This window comes from Anabrus simplex, chromosome 3 (genome assembly GCF_040414725.1).
Source record: "Anabrus simplex isolate iqAnaSimp1 chromosome 3, ASM4041472v1, whole genome shotgun sequence".
Lineage (NCBI taxonomy): Eukaryota > Metazoa > Arthropoda > Insecta > Orthoptera > Tettigoniidae > Anabrus > Anabrus simplex.
The window spans coordinates 413,768,528-413,796,074 of record NC_090267.1 but is presented as its reverse complement, the minus strand read 5'-3'; the positions used below and the strand labels follow the sequence as shown (position 1 = coordinate 413,796,074).

Below are 27,547 nucleotides of genomic sequence, written 5' to 3'. Positions count from 1 at the left end.
GTAGAACGAACAACTTTATGAATAACATTTTTAAATAACGCAATTTGTTTAAAGTTGTGAGTTTGCTTTAAAATAAATAAGCTTTTTGGCAATTTATTCAGGCAAATTGTTCCCTACAATCCTCAGGACAGAGAGAGAGAAAGCTTTAATAATCTGAGTTCTTCCGTCAGTTGAATTCAGCCATTTAGGATCTGGTTTTCTGTGCTAGATGATAGTCCTGGAAGTTAGTGTTCTAACAGTGATTTAATATCTTAGATATCTTGCGACTGCCCATCTCTACCTGATACTGACATTGTTTTCAGTTATTTTTTCTAATCTCCTCCTTGTCATCAAATCTAGCCAAAATTGATTGTCAACTTTCCCTGTCTTCTGATATTAATATATTTCATAACTAGCATGGTACCCGTGCTTCGCTACGGTATTATACTGAAATTTATAACTGCATGCTTATTGTTTTAGATATATAATCCGCCAAAATTCGCGATCTGACACGTTTTCAGCGAGAATCCACCAAAATTCCCGATCTGACTCGTTTTCTATTAGATTACGGCACGTTTCCTCCCATTTTTCAATCTTCCTTTCCAGCAATCGATTTCGTACTTCCCGGGCTAGGCTCAGGCATTCTTCCCGGTCAGTTGGGTCCGTAAATCTTTGCCATACCGTATATTCCTATAATCATTTTTAATCTGGATAAAATCCTTCAGGAGATCCGGCGTGGTGTCTTATTGGGAGCCTTGGCGGCACTGAACCCGCGGCCGGCTGCATTCTTAGTCATTACCCGTCCAGGAGCCGTTTCCAGCGCGGTCCGCACATTTGACGACGGTCCGGAACATGATTATTATTATTATTATTATTATTATTATTATTATTATTACTATTATGTGTTGCTGGGATGAATGATGACAGGGAAAACCGGGGTATCCGGAGAAAAACCTGTTCCGCCTCCGTTTTGTCCAACACGAATGTCACATGGAGTGACCGGGATTTGAACCACGGAACCCAGCTGTGAGAGGCCGGCGCGCTGCCGCCTGAGCAACGGAGGATCCTTATAAGTACATTAAGAACAGTAAAATCAGTTGGTCTCACCTCCTTTTACACCCCACCGCCGTTAGTTTTTATTGCCAACCCTCCCCCCCCCCCAAAAAAAAAATTAAAAGAAGGCGTGTTTCTTTATGTTTAAGGGAGATTCCAGACACCAATGTTCACGTCTATTACCTTCAGTTTTGAGATATAAGTATCCCCATAAATATAATTTACTTTTGTCACTTCATTTCAAACTACTCCCCCCCCCCCAAGTGAATTTTCCCGCAAAAAATACTTGTTTCTTTAATAGTGAAGGATCTTCTAAATACCAATTATCACGACTCTAACTTCTTCACTTTTTGATGTATGTGTCCTTATGAAAGGAATTCAACTCCTTTACACTCCCGCCCCCCAAGATGGTTTCCCCCCCAAAACGCGTTTTTCTTTGTTTTTAAGGGAGATCCAAATACGAATTTTCACGTCTGTAACAACTTTAGTTTTTATTAGATGTATATATTCTCATACAATTAAAGTCAATTAATTTTTCAATTCTTTCACCCCCTCCCCCCCGCTTCATTGGATTTTCCGAGAATACGTGTTTCTTTACTTTTAAAGCATATTGCAAATATCAAATTTCACGTCTGTAACATCTTCATTTTTAAGATATCAGTAGCCTAAATAAAAGAATTCAACACCATTTTCAGTCACTTTCACCCCCACCCTCCACCCGAGTGGTATTTCAGAAAATTAAAAATACACGTTTCTTTATGTTTAATAGAGATAAAAATACCATTTTTCACTTCTGTAACATGTTATGTTTTTTAGATATACTGTAAAAATTCTCAATTTAAAATGTCACCCCTTTTGGGTTCACCTTAAGTGGAGTTTCCAAAAACAAATCACCTGTGTTTCTTTACATTTACAGGAGATTCCAAACACCCACTTTTTACGTCTGTAACATTTTACGTTTCCAAGATAATCTTTCAAAAAATTCACCCCAATTTGTCACTTCTGTTTAACCGCCATTAATAGGATTTTCCAAAAACTAAAAAAATACGTGTTTCTTTATTTTTAAAGGAGATCGCATATACAAATTTTCAGTTCTGTAATATCTTCCGTTTCTGAGATATATGTATCCTCATTAAAGGCATTCAACCCATTTTTCACCCTTTTACACCCCTCCTATTGGGATTTACAGGAAACAAAAAAATACGTGTCCCTTTATTTTTAGAGGAGATTCTAACTATCAAATTTTACATTTGTAAATTTTAAAGTTTTAAGATGTAGACACATTCATTTTAAAAAATTCACCCCCCTATTCACAACTCAATATTTGGATTTTCCAAAAACGAAAAAATCCGTGTTTCTTTACATTTAAAGTAGATCCCAAATACCAATTTTCAGGTCTGTAATATCTTCAGGTTCTGAAATATAAGTAGCCTCATTAAAGGCATTCAACACATTATTCACCCTTTTACACCCTTCCTATTGGGATTTTCCGAAAACAAAAGAATACGTGTTTCTTTATTTTTAAAGGAGATTCTAAATACCAATTTTTACATCTATAAACTGTAACAGTTTTGAGATATAGATACACACATTTTAAAAAATCACCCCCTTAACACCCCCACCCATTAATTGGATTTTCCACAAAAAGAAAAATACGTGTTTCTTTATTTTTAAAGGAGATCCCAAACACCAATTTTCAGGTCTGTAATATCTTCAGTTTCTGAAATATAAGTAGCCTCATCAAAGGCATTCAACCCCTTTTTCACCCCTTTTCACCCCTTCTATTGCGATTTTCCGAAAACAAAAAATACGTGTCTCTTTATGTTTAATGAAGATTCAAAATACCAATTTTTACATCTGCAAACTTTAAAAGTTTGGAGATATAGATTCACTCATTTTAAAAATTCACCCCCTTTTCACCCTCCCATTAATTGGATTTTCCAAAAACAAAAAAATACGTGTTTCTTTGTTTTTAAAAGAGATCAAAAGTACCAATTTTCAGGTCTGTAATATCTTCAGTTTCTGAGATATAAGTACTGGTATCCTGATTAAGGGCATTCAACCCATTTTCCCCATTTTCACCCCTTTTCACCCCTCCTATTGGGAATTTATGAAAACAAAAAAATACGTGTTTCCTTATTTTTAAAGAAGATTCTAAATACCAATTTTTACATCTGTAAACTTTTAAACTTTCGAGATATAGACTGTTGTAACCAAGGTTGAGATTTACAAAACACAACTTTATTATTCGCTTCAAATGCAAAATACACTATTTACACAAATAAAAATGAAATTTAACTTGAAGCAAATGAATTAGGAATCTTGAGAAAGAGTCTATCTTTTGTACACTATATACAAGTTTGCAGTATTTACATCCACTACTATCTCGAAAAGATAGTCCTTGTGATAGCAAAGTCGATAGTCGAAAACTATCAGGAGTACTGACATAAATGTTTTGGAAAGTCCTTCCTTGCTGAGTTCATAAAAGCAAGTTCAATGTTGGAAGAATTCTTACTTGGCGAAACCAAGGGAGCTTGCATTAATTAGGGAAATATTACGGTATGTAATAGTATGACTGGATATGGGCAGCGGAATAGGCCAGAGGAGCGGTGACCAGAGGTGAGACCTCGTACTGCCAGAAATTCAGTCCACCTGGTCGAAGCACATTTTCAAGAGGAGTAGCCTCCGTGCTCGACGTAGGGTGTATTCTGGAGCTGGACACCGGGGCAAGTGGGCATCTGGACAGGCTGGGAGTTCCTCTTTATAGTACACACACGATGGTTCAGGCACGCGCACTGAGAGCTGCGCGTCGAGGCTAGAAGAATGACACTTGGCGCGCGTGTAGCTGGCTGGCGGAGCGAGAAGGGAGCGCCGGACATACAACATAGACACACTCATTTTAAAATTTCACCCCTCTTTTCACCCCCTTAGCGAAGGAATATCCAAAAATCCTCTCTTAGCGAGCACCTACATCTTAATATGAATATATACCCAAAATTTCATTTCTTTACGTCCAGTAGTTTTGGCTCTGCGATGATGAATCAGTCAGTCAATCAGTCAGTCAGTCAGGACAAGTTATTTTATATATATATATATATATAGATAGCCGTTGACTTCTATCATGTTTGCATAATATGTAGGTGTATATTAAACGTCAATCATATATCATCAGTCAGGTAAAATTATGTGGTACCTTAAAGTCTTAGACCAAGTAATTCTTCCCAAGTTCTTTTTAGTGGAATGGTTTTTAGCCGATCTCTGGCAGTGAACTCCAAGTATCTTCCTAATGTTTTCATCCGATCGACCGCAGGTCGCCTATAGACGTCATTTCGAAAGATTTGCACCATATACTAGATTATCATTATTATTACTATGTGACCGACTGGTGGTCTCCCTCTTGGACTCCATCAAATAAGTCCATTTCTTGTCTTCCCTACGAGAATCATGTCCAGCTCACTGCCATTTCAAGGTAGCTATTCTCTCCAGGACGTCATTACCCTGAGTGATTATGACGTGACAAATTTCATCTTCGATTCCGTATTAACTTAATGTAGTCAAAAATTCTTAGCAAGAACGTAATATTGTCCACATATTCAATACAAAAATATACACCACTTAAATTAAATGACCTTTACAGTCATTATGTCTAAAAGATGTTTCGTCCTATGTTAAGGTCATCTTCAGCTTTTACAACCTGTGACAATAAAGTTCGGTGAATGAAGTCAGAACGGTCGATCCGGCAACACAGGCGACACACAACGCTGTACCTACGAAGCAGCAGGTTTTGACCACCTGCTCCCAACGTTGTTCAGTTGAGCATCGTTTGTGTGCCATGTAAGACCTGTTTGATACAGTACGTTTTTAGTGCGTTGGTTCTGAACAGGGACAAGAATGACCGAAAGATCAATGTACAGTTTTGTTTTAAGCTTGGCAAGACACCGAAAGAAACGCATGCGATGCTGGTACGTATTTATGAAGCACTGTCCTTGAAGTGTGTGTACGAGTGGTTCGCCCGTTTTCAAGGAGGTCAGGAAAGTGTTTCTGACAACCCCCGTAGCGGAAGACCGGCGACCGCCGTCAGTGACGAAAACATTGAGAAGGTGAGTACATTAATCATGAACGATTAACTGTGCACATGATAGCGGATGAACTGCAGATTAACTGTGAATCCGTGCGACAAATTGTTACCCAAAAGTTAGGGAAGAGGAAAACGTGTTCTCGTCTTGTGCCACATCACTTGACTGACAATCAGATGCAAGCACATTTAGAGGCTTCACCGGATTTTGTCGAAACGGCGGATGCGACACCAAATTTCTTGAACTGCATCGTCACTGAGGATGAAACCTGGTGTCTCAAGTACGATCCTGAAACGAAATGGCAAAGCATGGAACGGCGTTCTCCGGGATCCCTTCGTCGGAAAAAGGTCAGAGACGAAAAGTCACGCATCAAAACGATGCTCATCACCTTTCTCGACAGTCAAGGCATTATCAACAAGGAGTTTCTACCTGTGGAAACGACGCTGAATGCTGCACGGTACATTGAAATTTTGACCCTTTCATGAAACGTCTACGCAGGGTACGACCCCAGTACGCACAACAAGGTTCATAGTTTTTTGTCCATGACAACGCTAGCCCACACACAGCCAATATCGTCAAACAGTTCATGGCAAAAGAGGAGGTGGTGCAACTTTAACATTCCCCATACTCGCCAGATCCCAGTCCTACAGACTTCTTCCTATTCCCACGACTCAAACTCGCTATGAAAGAAAATAGATTTGACGATATTCCTGACATCCAACGAAACGTGACGAGGCTTTCGAACACCATCCCAAAGGAAGCCTTCTTCTAAAGTTCCCAGGACATATATCGCCGATCTCAGCAGTGCACATTTATGGGAGGGGACTATTTCGAAAGACAGTAAGGTCACTGTCGTGCATTGTTCATCTATGTTGATAGTACAGGACTATTCACCGAACTTTATTGTCACAGGTTGTAATACAAATTATAAGACATACACAGATAAAAAGCATTACGAACGTATGAATAAAACTAATGAAAGAGAAATAATTTGACACACACATTGAAAACTTAATTTTACAAGGAAGAAAATTAAAATTTTTGACATAGTTTCAAAATCTGATTATGATGTTTTCTGCCTTCTTCCTGTCTTTCCGTGAAAAACCCAGTATTGATCTTTACATATTTCTTTGAGATGTTTTGGTATTCCATTTTTCAGAGTTGGGAAGTGGGTAAAAGTAATCGAATTAGTTGTAACGATTATATTCTTAGTAATTTTTAATTGTGATCGTTACCTTTTACAAAATGTAATTTTTAGTTGTAATTTACTTCTTGAAATAACATTGTAATCATTACAATCCTATTAATCGTTACTTTCTAGTAACTGATGTACATCGCTCGGAGAGAGAAGCGCGAAAAAAATTGTGGTGAAGGTAACTTTTTCAGTTCTACTACAACAGAACCAGTAGATTCACTAGTTCTGGATGAGGCATTTTCTTACCTCTCCTGTACTTTCGAAGACATTTCAATGATGATATTCAAATTAAACACAAGTCTTCCTTCAAGTGCCCCTGTAGGGCGTCTTTTCAGTAAATTAAAACAAGTCAAGGATCAGCGATGAGAATTTTAAGATCCAATTAATTTATTTGTAAAGTAAATGGAAAATTATTTCAGACTCTGCAATAATTAATAAATAATAATACAAATTAAAAAGATGTAAAAATATAATTTACAAAATTTCCAAGGTATCATGTTCATTCTCACTTAGTGATGATAGCCACTTCATATCTCTTTGCTAAAAATTCACAGTTATAGCCCTTCAGGTGAGCAACTCAATGTTGAAAACATCCTAGGGGTATGACCTACGAATTTTCGGTAAATGAAATATAATAAAGTATGAAAGAATATTCTTAATTTATTCCTAAAAGTTACAATAATTTTCTTAATCATCGCTATCCGGTCGATTAGATTAGAAGTTTTCCCTTTCCTGCCACTACAGGCGTTAATGTGAATCAATGCATTGTTTCGCTTAAGCACCACTACGAGCGCTAATGTGAGTCAATACAGAGTTGTACTTAAGCCCTTATAACTACATTCGATGTGGACATTTTTTAAAAACGCCAGAGGGTATATAATCAAGGAACACATTACGGAAATAATTATGTAAATGAGTCAATTTGGTTATGATTTGAATCAAACAGAAAACTAGTAAAAAACAGGCGATTTTAGGCAGTTTTCCGGAACTGAATTTACGCCGGACGTAAATTAGAAATTTGGTTTTGTTTTTTATTTTCATAGAGCTATCCAATGCTCACATTTTGAAACTTTCCTGGGCCTTCTACCCCTTCTACTTTCGGTACAATTGAGGAAATTGCTTAATTTTACGTTTTTCGTAGTTTTTTGTCTGCTAAGACATTTTCTTAACATTAAGACGTATATTAAATCAATGTCTATTGAGTTAGAGGCAAAATATTAGACAGATTTTCGCAGTCCTGTAAGCTGTCTAGATTGGATGATACTTGCTTCGGCACGGTTGCTTTAGTGGCTATAACGGATTCAAATGCACTTTTCAAGAATTATTTGTTTAACAATTACGAGCGACAATGCGGAACAGCTGACCTTTCTCTGCTAGAACACAAGTAATTCACAATCAGTACAGTGCTGGTGGTGACTATTGTTTTGAGAGGAAGTAGCAAGCAACACAAACTACTAACCGAGTTTTAGGGAAACATTACAATCGGACTGCGATCGGCTGGGTGGAGCACACATTTCATATTTCGGCAATTTGAGCCATTCGAACGTTGAGTGGAAATTAATGTACACGTGAAGGTATTCATTCACGGTAGACCGATCCTGAACGGTCCCGATGCAACACAATGACTGAGGTTTCGATTGATTATCAGACAAGCATGAACAAATCTGGCTAGAATCTAGGTTTATTATTAGTAAGGTTCGGTAGTTAATGAAAAGACACATTTCTTCCCTGCGCTCATTTTATCCGAAATCTGAAAAATAAGTGTGAATGACGGGTCCCTGGCCCCGATTAAAGCAATTTGGTGTTGCGTTTAAATGCATTTTTCGACCATTTCTATTATTTCGGTCTTATTTTACTCATCTTAGTGATATACGGTCATATTTGGTTATAAATTCAGCATTTATGTATACCGGGTGAGTTGGCCGTGCGGTTAGGAGCGCGCAGCTGTATACTTGCATCCGAGAGATAGTGGGTTCGAACCCAACAGCAGCCCTGAAGATGGTTTTCCGTGGTTTCCCACTTTCACACGAGGCAAATGTTGGGGCTGTATCTTAAGCCCACGGCCGCTTCCGTCCCGTCCCACTCCTAGGCCTTTCCTATCCCATCGTAACCATAAAACCTATCTGTGTCGGTGCGACGTAAAGCAAATAGCATTTATATGTATAAAAATGGATGTATATATGTATGTAAATGACACATCTCCTCCTAAACCACTGGAGCAATTTCAACCAAACTTGGTACACTTATGATTTACTATCTGGAGACGAGCACTGTGGGGGTAAGACATCCGTAGCTCCCTAAGGGTGGGGGGTCAGGGGGGTCAATGTATAAAAGTAATCGAAACATGTGTCGGGGTCGCTGAGATGAATAATGACACTTTTAAAAGTCAAAGTTTAGCTCCCTTTTGGATGGGGGCGAGGGGGAGTGAAATACAAATTTTTAAACGAAAATTGTGTCGAATACATAGTTTTCGGGGTCGCCGAGGTGAATTGTACACTCCGGATTTTTAGTCTCTTTGGGGTGGGGGGCGAGGGGGGAGTGATATATAAAATTAAACGAAAATATTGTCGAATATATAGATTTCGGGGTCGCCGAGGTGAATTGTACACTCCGGATTTTTAGTATCAGGAGACAAACCACGTGGGGGTAATGCAGCCCAGGAACCCTTAGGGGCAGGGGAGGGGGCAAGGGGCTGAGATATAACAATCATCGAAAGTAGTGTTGAATCCATACTTTTCGTGGTCGCTGAGATGAATAGTGATAGGTATTACTAACATAAACGTTTTAAGTATCAAAACGCGATCACTGATGATACACCGGTTAAATGTATCTGCTGGAGTGACTTTCTAAACCTGACCAGAAAGATGTGCTTAAAGACGCGGTTTGAGTCATGTAGCTATGAGCTTGTATTCGGGAGACGGTGGGTTCGAACCCCTCTCTATACTATCGTCACCGTAAGATTGCCTCTGTCAGTGCGAATTAAAACAAATAGGGAAAACTTAGTTTATTTAATTATTCATACCAGTTCTTTCAATTTCAATGTATTTTTCATTTCTCTGAAGTGCCGTTAACAGTTTTTTTGTCATTCTTAACGATTTCACAAAAATCTCTGCATGTCATTGAAGAAAAATTTACAGAAATGAACACCTCAGATCTAATTAAGTTAACATAACATAATATTTCTCACAGCTGACAATGTTACACGAACATGCAGTGGACTTGGATTACCTTAGATAGCTGTCCACTGTTTTTCGTCTTATTCGCCAGAATGGACAACCCTAGAATTCAAAAACAGTAAAATAAAAAGCAAGTTTAAAATCTACGAACCTGCACCAGCTAAAGAAACCAAGGAGTGAAGACTAATATCTTCTTTGAAAGGAAGAAAAAAAGAAAGAAGAAATGCTCTGGTACTTATTGGAGGTGGGAACACTGGCGTATTTCTCTCGAGGTTCAAAGTACGGGACAATTGCCTTCCCGGATAAGAACTGAACGGGACGCGCGACTAAAAATCCCACAAAGACTAATTCTTATGTTAAAATACTACGGTACCAATATAAAATAATTTGTAATAAAATTGTCAAACTAAATTTATACTTAGGCATTCAGTTGATATAGGCCCTATACTGTATTTACTTTTATGATTCCAAAGAGTGTTCAAAATAAATGTATTCAACTAAAATACTATAATAATTTAAGTTAAGAGAAAACTTTTTGTTCGTAAGTCAACATGTCCACATCAGTCTATTCCTAAACTTAACATGTCAACAGTATTTTCTTTTTCACGTAGTAATATTCTACAGATTTCTGAAACTTTCACGTAAAATTCCTAATAATTATACCAATTTTTAGGAATTATTTTAAAAATCATAACTTGAAGCCCGCCTGGTGGCCATGATCGTTAAGGCGTGGAAGACTAAACGGTCTGACACCGAGGTTAGCCGGTTCGAGTCCCGTTGGTCAGAAAACTTTTCACTATCAGAATTTGGCCGGTACGGTAGGGGAGGTGGAGTTGTACAAATTCTAATCACTAGATTGCGTGCCAAAAGCCCGGATTAAATTCCAAACCTCTCCGCATTGCTCGTATGAAGTGAGGGCATATGACGCTGTTGATGGTGATTCGGCCGTCGGAGGGAGACGTTAAGCCTTGAGCAGATCCCTTGGTGCTCTTCGACGTGAGTAGGCTATGTGCTGGCACCGGGTTCACCCTCTCCCTTCCTAGTGTCATATATCACGCCATTCACTTCATCTCATTAACTCTTCTGATGAGGTTGACGTCAGGAAAGGCATCCGGTCATAAAAACCCGCCACGACAGATTCATCTCACCTCATACCCGACCTCGTAGAGAAACGGGACAAGGTTTGGACAAACAAACAAACATTTTAAAAAATCATAACTTAATAAGGAAACCTTCTGGAATTCTTTGTCATTTACTCAAATTTCAACTTTCTGGACATGTTAACGTTTGGAAATCATCAACTCAGTTGGAAGAAGGTGAATGACATTTGCTGCTGAAAATAACAAATCCCCTTTTGCCACAGGCAAGTGGAAGGCTGTCATGTGGATGAAGCCAGAAGGATGTGCAAACATCCTGTTTTCTGAGAAGATTGTATGTTGTAATAATTTCGTGTGGTTATCGTTAACCTGGTGCAGCTCTTGTACGGCAGACCCTCCAATGACGGTAGGTGGCGTCTGCGTGTTATTGTGGTGGAGGATCGTGTTGGGTCTGGCGTGTGATTTGCAGGAATGTTAGGGACAGCACAAACAGCCGGTCCTCGATCCAGGAGAATTAAATAATTAAGATTAGAAATCCCTCAGCCTGATCGGGAATCGAATTTCGGGCTCCGAGGACCAAAATCCAAGACGCTGATCACTCAGCCATGGAGCTGAACAGAAAAGTGTTGAGGATTTCGTAAACCTGTATTTCTGAATATTAATTATATTGTAGTCCAACTCCGCGGTGTAGGGGGCGACGCGTCCGCCTGTCACCCGGCGGCCCCGTGTTTGATTCCCGCCCGGGTCAGGGGTTTTTAATTGTAAATGATTAATATTGTGGCCTGGGAACTGGGTGTTTGTGTCGTCCTTAACGTTCCTTTCCTCACATTCAACACTTTACACTTCCGCCATTTACAAAATACACACAGGTTCCTCACAAATGATGCAAGTAGGGGCAAAAGATCTTTCTAGGTCGACGCCCCGAACAGACAGCATTTTAAAAGGAAAAAAAAATGTATGTACTTGTTTTACGTCGCATTAACTACTTTTACTGTTTTCGGAGACGTCAAAGTGCCAGAATGTTGTACCGCAAGAATTCCTTTACATGCCAGTAAATCTACCAACACAAGGCTAACGCCAAAAGCTGTCATAGATGACCTAGTCCCTCATTCATCTTGTCAAAATATGCTTCTTGTTTCCACTGTATAAATTATTCCATCCTCTGCGGGTAAATACAAGCAAGTCATTTGAGATACTTACAATAATTGTCCCCGTAACATATATTATCTATGTCACATTGTAAGTGGAAGATATACATTCAAATTCCGTCTTCAAGACACTTATGTTTTCACCACAAACATAGTGACTGGACGAAATTCATAGAGTCCAACCCCCACTCTCAAGAAGGAGAAGACGATCTAGGTGTCTCTTAAGACGTGTATAGTAGTCTCACATAAGGATATACACTAAAAGGCAAATATCGTCGCCCTATTCTCTTTTCTTTAATGGCGCAACACTCCTGACAATTTGGCTACTTACATATTGAGATCACGACACATAACCATAACAAACTAACCTCGAGGTAAGTATCAAAAATGGAGGTTCTCTTACCCTAGTAATTGTTAATAAATTATCGATCAAGATATTCATAATTAAGTCGGTTTTCAAGCTCAGTGAGGAATTAATGAAATACACTCTACCACACCCTCACTCAAGATACTGTTATATATTTCTGCTTTTATATTGACAAACGCATTTTTATAACCGTATCATGCCTTGCTGGCGGGACCTAGTGTTTACAGTGCACTAAGTCTTCTGGTATGGGCTAGAGCAATTTCGTTACTTTCATTCATCTGTCTCTGTCTTATCCTTGGCTTTGACAAAATGAAAGTGACTGAGGTATGAGCGATGCTAGTAATGCCATTCCTTACGCAGCCAGTCCCTGCTATGAATGGTGTGAAAATATTGCTCATAGGGTCGGTTGGTGCATGCATTTCAGTGGGCTTGGCAGACTGATATGTAATAGCAACTTCTGGCTCGGTGGGGAAAGCAACTGGAAACTACCTCACTCCTCATTTCCCTAGTACGCCTCTTCAGTGATGCCTAGGCCATCTATGACAGCTCATGGCGGAACTGTTGAGGATCCAACCAGCCTTCGGGCTGATGACTAAACATACATACATACATACATAACCGTATCCTTCGGTGTTTGTCTTATGTAAATAATTCAGCTCCCTTCTTCAAATTTGCTATTATTTGTCGGATTCAATAGAAAAAAAGCTTCCTCCCCGCTCCTAGCCCTTTCCTATTCCATTGTCGCCATAAGACTTATCTGTGTCGGTGAGACGTAAAACAACTTCTGAAGAAAAGAAGAAAAACCTGTCACTTTCATACTGTCCGAGCCAAGGGTAAGACTAGACAGGCCAATGAAAGTAGCAGATGTGTTCCAGTCCATACCAGAAGACAACTGTAAATAATAGGTCTCGCCAGCAAAGGCAGACCGGGTGGCAAGGTTAAATTTTGCCACCACCACTGGACTGGAGCTCAATCTTTTGTTTATCTTGGAAACTTTGACAAGTAGGTCGCCAAATTAACTAGCAAGAAGGATCACTTCTATGCTTATATGAAGTACATAGGAGTTTTTGAAAACATCTTTTACTTTATTGTGGCTTCTCGTGAGCTTTAACTTAAGACCACAAGTCCTCGCATTTACAAGGAAGAGTTACGTGTGTTGAAGCTATTATTCATCATCTTCAAGATCATCAAGTTGTAAGCAAGTTACTGTCAATCAGTCAATTAGTCAATCAGCCAAACAGAAACCATTGTTCTGCATTTAGGGCAATCGTCAAAGTGGCAGATTCGCTATCAGTTTAACCGCTTTCCTAGTCTTTCCTTAGTGATATGACGTTTTAAAGTAATAGTTTTTCTGTATCCCGGCAAGTCCATTGTTACGACGCTGTCGCATGTAATCACCTTTAAATTCCATTCATTGCTGCCGAGATACGACACATGATCCAGATCTAAAGTGCCACTGAAAACACATGCCACTAGAAAACTGAGGGTTTGATTACACGGTCCTAAAACTTGATGTTTACTTCCTGCTATTGAAAGCGTTCACATTTTTGTTGGCGGCATCTTTCATAGTCATAAAGAAGAAGAAGAAGAAGAAGAAGAAGAAGAAGAAGAAGAAGAAGAAGAAGAAGAGTCAAAACTAAACTTGATTAGTACGTAGACTACTGTTAGATTTATTAGTGCTGGTCTGATAAGCGAATCTTCCTCCTCGCGCTGAATAAGGATCCTTCAGGACCGGTCTACCATGTGCTGATACTTTCAGGCGTCCACTTGCTCCCAACACGATCTGTGAATTTACAATAGCTCAATTTGCCGAAAATTTAATACCATGTCCACTCAGTCACTCGCAGTCCGATTATATTGCTTCCCCTAAACTCTACCAGTTGTTTGTAATGAAAAATAATGTTATTGGCTTTATATCCCATTAACTACTTGTACAGTTTTCGGAGACGTCGAGGTGCCAAAATTTAGTCCCGCATGAGTTATTTTACGTGCCGGTAAATCTACCGACACGAGGCTGACGTATTTGAACACCTTCAAATACCACCGGACTGATCCAGGATCGAACCTGCCAAGTTGGGTTCAGAAGGCCAGTGCCTCAACCGTCTGAGCCACTCAGCCCGGCGTTTGTAATGATATCCCGTTGATCACACGTGGTAAGAATCGTTCATGTAACATCACATGCCTTCTATGTATAAGCCATGCCAAATATGAATCATGGACCTTCCTAGACGAACGAGTATACACCATCGCATGAAAATACTCGTTTGTAAATCTTCCGTTAATGTAGCTATTTATCAAATTCCGCGATGACCTAATGTGTTTGTTTTTTGTTGCTTTGTTACAGGATGTGTTAAATCTTACATTAACTACCATATAATTAAATCCCGAAGTAAACAACACACCCCACCTCCCCCTCGCTTTCACTACGGCTTTGTTGGAAACTAGGTGAGGATTGAGCTCAACCAGTTGTATTAATAAAACCGATATACATTTAGATAACATTCAAAATGCCTCTGAGGCTCGATTAACCATCAAACTTTATCAGTTTCGGCTACTGAAGTTGGCATACTCAATTTAACACTTTACGATATCGCTGTTCCTAAGTTTGCCAGGTAATTTTCTCGCACGTGTAAGAGATCCTCTCGCCCAGTGCTTCGATTACCTCATGAATATGAAATTTTAATATTCAGCTGGAGAGCGGAGGGAAACGTTTCTCTCATTCTATCTACCGGGAATATTAAAACTGTCTCCTTGAAGCGTCATGACATCGCCTCGCACCGGTTAGAACACGAGTTGCAATATTAGGAAAAAGTAATGGTATTTCTCGAACCACTTTCACTAGAATTATTGTATCAATAGAACACACTGTTTTTAATATACTTACCTTCCTCGTTAGTCTCTCTTACTTCAGAGGGACAAATGCATCGAATACCACTCCGTAAATCAAAACTCTTATGTCTTTGAATGTCTTCCAATGAAACCATGGTAAATCATTACGCTCACGCGATTAAATAAATAAATAAATCATAGAAAATAAAAACCATCTGACTCTACTTTTTCTCATTTTCGGTGTTGTAATGGAAAAGTTTTGAAAGCGTATCCATGTATAACACAAAACACCCGAATCCGAAGGTAGTCAGCTACAAGCTGTTTATTATTTCGTGGAAATCTCAAACCAATTTATTCCATGGAGTTAGCGAGTTTCTCCTCTCCATAAATATTCTACCGCTAGCTGGCAGAATTATCGCGTGCCAACAGAAGATGAGAATGACACAAAAAGCCATAACTTTCGACTTCCCGTGAAATCTCCCTGTTCCCATCACATTGGTGAATTCTACCTCAGGTAGATGTGGGTGTATGACTTTTATGTACATAGAATACCAAACAATAAACAAGTAACGTATATGTACAGTGAAGTAGATGGCCACAAAAGGTTTTCTGATACCCAAAGTTTGTTAAGACACAGTGGAAATCAAAAACCACCTAATTACAGGCGCATATAATATTTTTAATATAAAATCCTTTCCAACTATCATTATATTAATATTCATAGTTTGTTTATATTAGGATAGTACTGCAATTTAAAAATATCACGATGTTTTAATGGGAAAAATGGCCATAAAATAGCTTTTTGTCCCTCCTGTAAAATTGGATTTATTGGAGTTAAAAAATTCCACGATTCAATTGTAAACAATGGAAGTAAAGTATGGAGATACAGTAGAAGTGTTGAGTGCAGTCACTCATTCATCAATTACTGTTCATGGCACAAGACGTCTACTTGGATCTTTGTGTGAGCTCTAACAACGACCACTTTGTACAATATAATTCCTGTCTTCCTATTAAGAGGCTTTTCACACCCCCACAGGTAAACTTTCCATCATTCTCCTGTAGACAAGATGTTCCATCATATAGTGCATCTGAAGTAGACGTTGAATGCCACTTTCAACGGTATCATCGGCGTTGTGTTTTCCTGACCCCGAAGGGGGATGGTAATGAGAAGGCATTGGCGATGTTAGCCATCACACAACCTCTGTTCGTAGACAAGTTATTCAGTAACTACTCCGCCTTCACTACCATAAATTAAGGTCAGGCTGAAATTTGAGAAATGTTACGATAATTTGGCCAATGAACTCGTGTATTTATCTCTATATATAAAATAACTTGTCCTGACTGACTGACTGACTGACTGACTGACTGACTGACTGACTGACTGATTCATCATCGCCGAGCCAAAACTATTGCACATAAAGAAATGAAATTTTGGGAATATATTCATATTAAGATGTAGGTGCTCGCTAAGAGAGCATTTTTTGGATATTCCGTCGCTAAGGGGATGTAAAGGGGGGTCTATCTATATCTCAAAACTTTAAAAGTTTACAGATGTAAAAATTGGTATTTAGAATCTTCTTTAAAAATAAGGAAAGACGTATTTTTTTTGTTTTCAGAAAATCCCAATAGAAGGGGTGAAAAAGGGTGAAAAAGGGTGAAAAGGGGGTTGAATGCCTTTAATCAGGATACCGGTACTTATATCTCAGAAACTGAAGATATTACAGACCTGAAAATTGGTACTTTTGATCTCTTTTAAAAATAAAGAAACACGTACTTTTTTGTTTTCGAAAAATCCAATTAATGGGAGGGTGAAAAGGGGGGTGAATTTTTAAAATGAGTGCATCTATATCTCAAAACTTTTAAAGTTTATAGATGTAAAAATTGGTATTTAGAATCTCCTTTAAAAATAAAGAGACACGTATTTTTTGTTTTCGGAAAATCCCAATGGGAAGGGTGGAAAAGGGTGAAGAAGGGGTTGAATGCCTTTAATGAGGCTACTTATATTTCAGAACCTGAAGATATTACAGACATGAAAATTGATATTTGGGATCTACTTTAAAAATAAAGAAACAGGTATTTTTTATTTTTGGAAAATCCAAATAATGGGGGATGAAAAGGGGGGTGAATTTTTAAAATGAGTGTGTCTACATATTAAAACTTTAAAAGTTTATAGATGTAAAAATTGGTATTTAGAATCTCCTTTAAAAATAAAGGAACACGTATTTTTTTGTTTTCTGTAAATCCCAATAGGAGGGGTGTAAAAGGGTGAATAATGGGTTGAATGCCTTTAATGAGGATACATATATCTCAGAAACTGAAGATATTACAGAACTGAACATTTGTATATGGGATCTCCTTTAAAAATAAAGAAACGCGTGTTTTTGTTTTTTTTGTTTTTGGAAAATCCAATTAATGGCGGTTAAACAGGAGTGACAAATTGGGGTGAATTTTTCGAAAGACTACCGGTATATCTACAGAATATCTGAGAAACGTAAAATGTTCAGTCGTAAAAAGTGGGTATTTGGAATTTCCTGTAAATGTAAAGAAACATACGTGATTTTTTTTTGGAAACTGCACTTAAGGGGAAATAAAAAGGGGTGAAATTTTAAAATGAGAATTTCTACAGTATATCTCAAAAAACTTAACATGTTACAGAAGTGAAAAATAGTATTTTTTATCTCTATTAAAAATAAAGAAACATGTAATTTTTAGTTTTCGGAAATACCACTTGGGTGCAGGAGGGGGTGTAAAGTGACTGAAAATGGTGTTGATTTCTTTTAATTAGGCTAATGATACCTCAAAAATGAAGAAGTTACAGATGAAGGGGCGGGGGGGTGAAAGAATTGAAAATATATATAGACTTAATTGTATGAGAATACATACATCTAATAAAAACTAAAGTTGTTACAGACGTGAAAATTGGTATTTGGATCTCCCTTAAAAACAAAGAGAAACGCGTTTTTGGTGCGGGGGAACATTTTGAGGGGCGGGAGTGAAAGGGAGTTGAATTCCTTTCATGAGGACACATAAATAAAAAACTGAATAAGTGAGAGTCGTGATAATTGGTATTTAAAAGATCCTTTACTATTAAAGAAACAAGTACTTTTTGCCGAAAAATTCATTTGGGGGGGGGGGGGTGGAGGAGTCTGAAAGGAAGTGAAGAAAATGAATTATTTTTATGGGGATACTTATACCTCAAAACTGAAGGTAATAGACGTGAACATTGGTGTTTAGAATCTCCTTTAAACGTAAAGAAACACTCCTTTAATTTTTCTTTTAGGGGGGGGGGGGGAATAAACTTAACGGCTGTGGGGTGTAAAAGGAGGTGAGACCAATTGATTTTACTCTTCATAATGTACTTATAAGGAGCCTCCGTTGCTCAGGCGGCAGCGCGCCGGCCTCTCACAACTGGGTTCCGTGGTTCAAATCCCGGTCACTCTATGTGATAATCGTGCTGGACAAAACGGAGGCGGGGCAGGTTTTTCTCCGGATACTCCGGTTTTCCCTGTCATCGTTCATTCCAGCAACACTGTCTAATATTTCATTTCATTTGTCATTCATCGATCATTGCCCCAGAGGGATGCTTCGGCAGCCGGCACAGTTCCTATTGTCGCCGCTAGATGGGGCTTAGCATAGCAGTCTGTGTGTGTCATTCCATGTAAATTCATTGGAGTGAATTTTCATGTTCGGTTGTGTAGCTTAGCTTAGCTTAGCTTAGCTTAGCTTAGCTTAGCTTTCTGTGCGTGGTGGCCTTAAATTCCTTTCTATTCATTAGATGAGTTCATTAGATGCTGAAATATTTTCTCTCTCTCTGCGGCCTTTCTCTCATAAAAGTGGGACCGCACATCTGATTTGTGTCGTTCATGTGAACTCGAGCCAGTTTTATGTCCCGATACCCTTTCAGACGTTATCTGTACGTAGAGGAATATATTACGTGTGTTTGTCGTGGTTCATAGTGTGGTTCTCCTTGTCGGTGAGAGCGTTAGAATATACCCACGGTATCCTCCACCTGTCGTAAGAGACGACTAGAAGAGGATCTCTTAACGTAAGAGCGTGGGGACCTGAGCTGAGTACTGACATTGCTTCCATTTACTTCGATTCCCGGTCGGGTGGCGGATTTTAATCGTGTCTGGTTAATTCCACTGACTCGGGGACTGCGTTTTTGTGCTTCTCCAAATACACTCCACTTAATAAACACAGCACATCAAACTACCAATAACCACAGAAACACGCTATCTTGAATACATCCCTCCATTTAGGGTTGACGTCGGAAAGGGCACCCGGCCATAAAACAGGGCCAAGTCCACATGTGCGACATAGTTTGCACCCGCAGTTTCTCCAGATTTTGATAAAAGCAGTATAAGAAGAAGATGAAGAAGATTTAGAATTAGTTTCCAGATGCGCTCTAGTGAATGTTGTATATATATAGGCTATAAATACACTGCCCGGCAATATTGCTGAGGAACAGAGACATTGTTAGAAAGGAATAATCACAGGCAAGTATGGAAGACATGAAACACAGAACATATGTTACAGAGGTGGAGTGGTATATTGATAACGAAAAATGGCACAGAGTTCACCTCATGGGAAAGCAGGATAACAGACATAAAAAATCAACAAATAACATTCTCATGTGAAACAGTTCAGACTCACAAAATAAAGGTCGATATCAGTCTCTCAGTAAAGAATATGCCCTCCTCAGACACTAGTGCACATTTTGCACTTGTTATTCATGCTGTCTGCTAAACTGTTGAGAAGTTCTTGGGGGATATTGTCCCACTTATCACTCTCCCACTCCTCTCTCAAGGAGGTTTTCAGTTCTTGCACAGTTCGGGGAGGAGGAGTTTGTTGCGAAAAAAAGTCTACCAAGAGCACCCCAGGCATGCTCTACAGGATTTAAGTCCGGGGAGTACGCAGGCTATTCCATACGCTCAATATTTTCACTTTCTGGTGTGTCCGATACAGCAGTAGTCCTGTGTAGGCGTGCATTGTCGTCCATAATCAGAAAATCGGGACCTACCGCACCCCTAAAGAGATGAACATGGTCCAGAATAATCTCTCTGCAATACCGCTGTGCTTTAATGCTACCTCGCTTAAAGATATGCAGCAATGTTCGATCGACCACTGTGCATAATACCTGCCCACACCATAACGCCTTGGCCATACTGATGGCACTCATGAACATTCTGTGGTGTGTACGAGTGATGTGTTCCCCGCTCTCTCCACACTCTGGTGGCCAGAATCACCTGTCACAGTGAAGCAGGATTCGTCTGAGAATATCACTCTGGACCACTGTTGCTGACACCAACGAACTCTTTGTCGACGATGATATGGTTGAAGTGGGATGCATTTAGCAGGCTTCCGAGCATACAAACCAACCTGATTTAATCGCCGCGAAATGGTGCTGGCAGATACACGTGTACCGGTAGCGGTTGCAAGATCTGCAGCTATCTGACGACGAGTGAGATGTCTGTTCATTTTCGCCACTAAGGCTACATATCGATCCTCTTGCGGAGTAGTGGTCCTTCTACGGCCACAGGCATGATTTCGCGTAGCAGTTCCGCCTTCAGCGGCCTTTTTTAATAGCGAGATGGTCGCTTAATTGCGGCCAGTGCCCAGTATTCGGGAGATAGTAGGTTCGAACCCCACTATCGGCAGCCCTGAAAATGGTTTTCCGGGGTTTCCCATTTTCACACCAGGCAAATGCTGGGGCTGTACCTTAATTAAGGCTACGGCCGATTCCATCCCACTCCCAGCCATTTTCCTGTCCCATCATCGCCTAGGCCTATCTGAGTCGGTGCGGCGTAAAGCAACTAGCAAAATAATAGCGAGATAACACTTCTGGACTCACCCATTACTGTGGCCACAGTAGTGACACTTTGTCCGGCTTCGAGCCACAATCGAACGCACTGAAATTATGTCTTGCAGCCATTCCTTTTACAGTTAAGGCACGTTTTCCATACAACACGGACTTTCGCGCGAATACGTTCAACAACAACCTCCGTCAAACACCGCACTGCATGAACTATCGAATGAATACAGAGCTTTCGTGCACTGGCTTTGCTGCAGATAACACGTTCCGCCCTCTCCATTGCCTTTTACTCTCATTGGTCTGTTGTTTCTTAGCAATTGTCAGGCAATGCATGTATGTATGTATGTATGTATGTATGTATGTATGTATGTATGTCTACCCTTAGAGCCGTTTCTTGATATGGTGTCGGAGATGAGGTGAGATGAAATTATATGACAGTTTTACGGCCGGATGCCCTTCCTGATGCCGACCTCACTTGAGGAGCTAATGAAGAAGAAATAGATGATGGTCAATGACATTGGTTAAGGAGGTGAAAGAAATCGGCTATGGGCTATGAATCTGTTTGGAAATTAAAACGGGAAACCACAATAACTATTCTCAGGGCAGCCGATGTCAGGGCTCAAACGCACTTGTCTTCCGAATGCAGAGTTTGGCTCCATAGCCGTAGCGCGTTATGATGTGCTCTAGTGCATATTACAAACTAGCAAGATACCCGTGCTTCGCTACGGTATTATACTGAAATTTATAATTGAATGCTTATTGTTTTACAGTAGGTATATAATCGGCCGAAATTCGCGATCTGACTCGTTTTCTGCGAGAATCCGCCAAAATTCGCGATCTGCCTGGTTTTCTAATAGATTACGGCAAGTTTCCTCCCATTAACTTATCATATGGAAATCAAGGAAAAGTCCCTCGAACCGAAATAAATATAAAAGCTAAGAAAGTCAACTTTAAAAAATCTTTCTTTCCAGCAATCGATTTCGTACTAACCGGGCTAGGTCCAGGTATTCCACCCGGTCAGTTGGGTCCCTAAAGCTTTGCCATCTTTTCCTATAAGCATTTTTAATATGGATCAAATCCTTCAGGAACATCCGGCGTGGTGTCGTCTTGGGTGCCTTGGCGGTACTGAACCTGCGGCCGGACTGCATTCTTAGTCATTACCCGTCCAGGACCCGTTTCCAGCGCGGTCCGCACATTTGACGACGGACCAGAAAATTATTATTATTATTATTATTATTATTATTATTATTATTATTATTATTATTAGATGTTCTGGGCCCCACAGCAACATGCAAGACCGTTACTTGGCGGTAAATTACATCTGCTGCCATTGTCATTGTTGACAATGTGACCAGCACCATTGTCGCGCTTAGGCAAGTGTGTGGGATTTCTGGCGATACGAATGACATACTTCCGTGCATTATTGACCTTATTATAGAGGTGAACAATCTGACGGTCAATCGCATTCCTATCGTTTATTTCAAATGTGTTTAAATTTTTATTTATATGCCAGGAGAATCTACTGTAATCTAAGAACGTTCATCGAAGGAAAAGATGGCTGTTGAAAACGAACCCACGAAAGCTTAAAAATGATCGGTTTATGATCAGAATAAGGACATCGAAAATTTACAGCCTGTTTCCAGTCATTCGACAGGGTCAGGAATGGAATGATTGAAGCCCCATCTAGCGGCGAGGATAGGAATTGTGCCGGCTGCCGAAGCCTGTCGCCCTCCTCTGGGGCAATGATTAATGAATGTCAGATGAAATGAAATGATATTGGAGAGTGTCGCTGGAATGAAAGATGACAGCGAAAACCGGGCTACCCGCGGAAAAACCTTTCCCGCCTCTGCTTTGTCCAGCACAAACCTCACATGGAGTGACCGGGATTTGAACTGCGGAACCCAGCGGTGAGAGGCCGGTGCGCTGCCGCCTGAGCCACGGAGTCTACTACAGGAGGGAACCTTAATTTAATTTCATCGATTGTGAATATTAAAATATTCAAGCACTTTAGATGGTAGTCTCGTAAGTTGGATTGCCATATTTTTACAAGACACTTGCGGTTAGAGTTCCGATGAGACACTACTACTACTAAAACGTTTTCATTATGTCCATGAATGGGACGCTGAGCCTCCTAGACGGTAACACCGTCTCTCAGGCCAAGCAGATATTCGAATAAGTGAGGGGGTTGGCGGTAGGAACTGTCCCGGCATTCGCCTTAGTGCAGGAGAATGGAAAACCGCGGAAAACCATTCTCAGGACGGCCAACGGTGCGGACCAGCCCCTCTCCGTCTCCCGAAGACAGAGGCGTAGAGCCACGGTAGAGCCGTAGTTATCTCTCCTCTGCTTGGTTGGTCGGACGGAATGCAGAACTGTCGGACCACGCACCAGCCGTGGCCACTTGTAGGCCGAAACGCACTCTACATTCGCCGAACTTGAGACATGAAAGTTTTCATTCCCCACCCTGAGGGGGTGGGGTGGGCTACCTAGAGGTTGACGCCCTCTCTCTGGCCAGGAGAGGTGACGGGATTGTACAGATTGGATGGAGTCAGGAGATGGGTAAAGGAGAAGATATTATTAAGGAGATGTGAAAATGTGGCTTCGTGGCCAAGGTGTGCAGCTCGTGCTGAGCTTTTTATTGTGATTTTTTTACTGACATATATACATTTGTTACAGATACATATTCAGATTTGATTGAGACACCACGGCAAGTCTTCTTTGTAGGGCAATGCAGTGAAAGTGCAAAAGGGGAAGATAGGTGTCCCCACTTGTATAACTGCCTACCATTGGTTTATATATCAAAAATTAATTTCCCAAAAGGGAATCATAATTTTATGTCTCCCTTTGCTAATATTCAATCTCTTAAAGCCTGTTCAATCGTAAAATTACCAATGTTTCGACCCCGCGCCGCTACATTAACCTACAAAGAAGGTAGCAAGAGAGTGGCTGTGTGGTTTGGATCACGTAGCTGTCAGCTTGCATTCAGGATATAGTAGGTTCGAACCCCACTGTTGGCGACCCTGAAGATGGTTTTCTGTGGTTTTCCATTCTTACATCAGGCAAATAATGAGGCTGTACCTTTATTAAAGCCACGGCCGCTTCCTTCCCACTCCTGTCCCATCGCCGCCATAAGACCTATCTGTGTCGGTGCGACGTAAGGCAAATTGTAAAAAATAAATATAAACAATGAAGAGATTTGGAGTTCACTAGCCACCTACGTCTTGAAAAGGTGTGGCCATCCAGCTGACGAGTGCTTTGCCACACTGGGGCGAAACAATGGTAAGTTCGCGATTGAAAAAGTCTAAGGAGATTGAACACTTTAAAGTAGTCCGGGTATTCGGGAGATAGTAGGTTCGAACCCCACTGTCGGCAGCCCTGAAAATGGTTTTCCGTGGTTTCCCATTTTCACACCAAGAAAATGCTGGGGCTATACCTTAATTACGGCCACGGTCGCTTCCTTCCCACTCCTAGCCCTTCCCTGTCCCATCGTCGCCATAAGACCTATCTGTGTCGGTGCGGCAAAAAAAAAGTAGTCCGGCTCCATAGATAAATGGTTAGCGTGCTGACCTTTGTCACAGGGGTCCCGGGTTCGATTCCCGGCAGGGTCGGGAATTTTAACCATAATTGGTTAATTTCTCTGGCACAGGGGCTGAGTGCATGTGTGGCCTTCATCATCATTTCATCCTCATCAAAAGACCTGCATCTGGCGAGGCGAACTTGTCCTCGGATACTCCCGGCACTAAAAAGCCATACGCCATTTTCTCATACTTTAAAGTAACTCTGTATGTAAATTCTCACAACCAACACCATAACATACGGAAGAACAAACGATCTAGGGAACTGTAATTCCATTGTAGGTCATAGCTCACCGCCTAAGCAAAAGCCCAATTATTTACAAATGAATATAATGCACAGGTTATCAGGTAGATTTCGCATTCACGGGGCTGTTGATCTCGTGCTCTTAGCTCCATTCATGAAACAGCAAAGCTCTGTCGCAGTTTTCAAAATAAATTCCAGAGCAGCGTAATTAAACTATTATTTATCTGTGTCACAACCTCATTTGAAGTTGTAATTATATTACCAGCTGATGAACATTAATCTTATCGGACAAAGTTCGTTAAAGTTTCCAAGACAAACATAATTACACCCGAATAAGTGCACACAAGCGTAAAATGCTTTTCAGTGATTGATGAGTTGCATTGGCGGGTTAATCTGGCGATACCAATTACATCATACGCTAGATCTCATTACAGATAGGTTTTAACCCAACACTAGCAACAATTGCTTCCTAAAGTTTGCCACAGTAGAGGACGGCTTACGCTAATAGCCTCTGTATTAATAATGGCTGCTGGTCTCTATAGCTCACCTGTAAGGATTTCACAGCGTAGGAAACAAGGCAGTTTAATGAGACCAATCTCAAATATTATGACACAATGAATAGGGCTAAAGGGGATTTAGTTAAGAGTATTGGAGAGGGATTTGCTTCATTGGAAATTACTTTCTTTAACCTGTGACATATAGCTCGCTTCGTGTGGCGTAAGTATTATATGTCTGCTATCGTGTATTAAATCAGTGATTTTCGTCTCGATCTGCTGTATCTAATTAAATATAGTAGACCCTGTTTTCTGTCTAGTATTGATTATCTACAAACACACATACTGTATTAAATTTATAATCAGCGCTCCAGTCCCGAATGTTTACAGGGTATACTCTAATTCAAAGTGTCCAATTCCATAGCTGAATGGTCAGCGTTGAGACTTACGATTCAGAGGGTCCAGGGTTCGATTCCCGGCTAGGTCGGGGATTTTAATCGCATCTGATTAATTCTTCTGGCTCGGTGACTGGTTGTTTGCCCCAACATTTCCTCTTCATATTCAGGCAGCACACCGCATTAACCAGCCACCAGGGGAACACACAATAATTACATCCCTCCACATAGTGCAGGCGTCAGGAAGGGCATTAGACTGCAAAAGAGGGCCACACATGTGCGGGGTGGCAGGCGAAAAAGCGGCATAAGAAGACTTTAAGTTAGGGCATGACAAATCCCGGATACCAGACAACCGTGGTCCCCCTGTGGGTGGGGGCGGTAGAATAACACCCACGGTATCCCCTGCCTGTCGTAAGAGGCGACTAAAAGGGGCCCCAGGGGCTCTGAACTTTGGAGCGTGGGTTGGCGACCACGGGGCCCTCAGCTGAGTCCTGGCATTGCTTCCACTTACTTGTGTCAGGCTCCTCACTTTCATCTATCCTATCCGATCTCCCTTGGTCAACTCTTGTTCTTTTCTGACCCCGACGCTATTAGGTTTGCGAGGGCTAGGGTGTCTTTCATTTTCACGCCCTTCGCGGCCCTTGTCTTCTTTTGGCCGATATCTTCATTTTTCGAAGTGTCGGACCCCTTCCATTTTTTCCCTCTGATTAGTGTTATATAGAGGATGGTTGCCCAGTTGTACTTCCTCTTAAAACAATAATCACCACCACCACCACCACCACCAGACAACCGTGGCGTCTGAAATTAGTGGGTAACAACTACAGATTCTTCCCTCAGTTTGGCATATAGGAGACACACAAAAAGCATTTTAAGATGAAAAAGAAGATGTCTATATTATAATCCACTAGTTTGCTTCCAGCTATTTATTTTTAAAAAAATCCAAAGTGACTCTTTTTATTTGTGATCGCACTTCTCACTGGAGCGAACTCTTGAATTTTTGTGTTGCAGTACGGTTATTTTTCAGTCCCGTCTCAGCGTATTTCACAGGCTTAAATCGGTCAACGGAGGGGGTATTTGAATCAATAATGTCGAAGACGTAAGCAAGGAAGAGTGATGATTTTAAATAAGCGACGAACTAATCACTGATGATGTTTTTCATCAAGTTGAACCTTCGATGTTCGTGATTACGAGCGTAGCCGGAGTGTAAAAATTCGTTGACGGAATGACGAAATTAAAGAGAAAAGAAACCAAAGCACAAGATTTACGCAAGAAATCAGTCGGCACATTCCAACGAGTGGAGTTAAGCGCAAGACATATATACCCACGTATGTCTTCGAGTACAGCCGTGATTATAAGCGTATTGAAGTAGAAAATAACACTTTTAATAATAAAGTGTATAAAACAATAATTAATGTAAAATATAAAATGATAAATGTCAAATGATGTAGGGCCTACTGCATATTAATGTTATATCAATTAATCTATCTCACCGGGCGAATTGGACACGCGGTCAGGGGCACGTGCCTGTGAGCATTCATCCAGGAGATAGTGGATTCGAATCCCACTATGGGCAGCCCTGAAGATGGTTTTCTGTAGTTTCCCATTTTCACACCTTGCAAATGCTGGGGCTGTACCTTAGTTAAGGCCACGGCCGCTTCCTTCCAACTCCTAGGCCTTTCCTATCCCATAGTCGCCATAGGACCGGTGCGACGTAAAGCGACTAGCAAAAAAGTTCATCTTTCTGAAAAATCTCCGTAATGTTTTAGTTTCAGGAGTAATTAATTGGTTGCTGTGTATTTTTAATTCTGAATTCTTATAATGTAAACATAGTCGAGTATATTTTCTATGCCAGGCAAACTTTGGGTCCGGGATTACAATTGGGAAGGAGGACCAGTACCTTACTTATCGCCGTGAGTTGGGGCGATGTTAAACCTCTAGGAAAAAGGAAAAACCTATGTTTACTTTTCTTTTACAATTTTCTTTGTCACACCGACACAGATAGGTCTTATGCCAACGATGGGATAGGAAATGGCTAGGAGTGGGAAGGAAGCAACCGTGTCCTTAATTACGATACAGCCCCAGCATTTCCGTGGTGTGAAAATGGGAAACA

The 27,547-nt window shown here is 40.5% G+C and overlaps 1 protein-coding gene across 1 annotated transcript in view; it reads left to right on the top strand.

Annotated features, from left to right (window-relative positions):
* Nucleotides 1-27,547, top strand: part of gogo (golden goal) — a 325,542-nt gene that overhangs the window by 5,081 nt on the left and 292,914 nt on the right. Inside the window, exons 2-3 of the mRNA XM_068226859.1 lie at nt 3,427-3,446; nt 3,630-3,641. Coding sequence (XP_068082960.1) covers nt 3,427-3,446; nt 3,630-3,641 — 32 coding nt within the window. The remainder of the gene's footprint in view (nt 1-3,426; nt 3,447-3,629; nt 3,642-27,547) is intronic.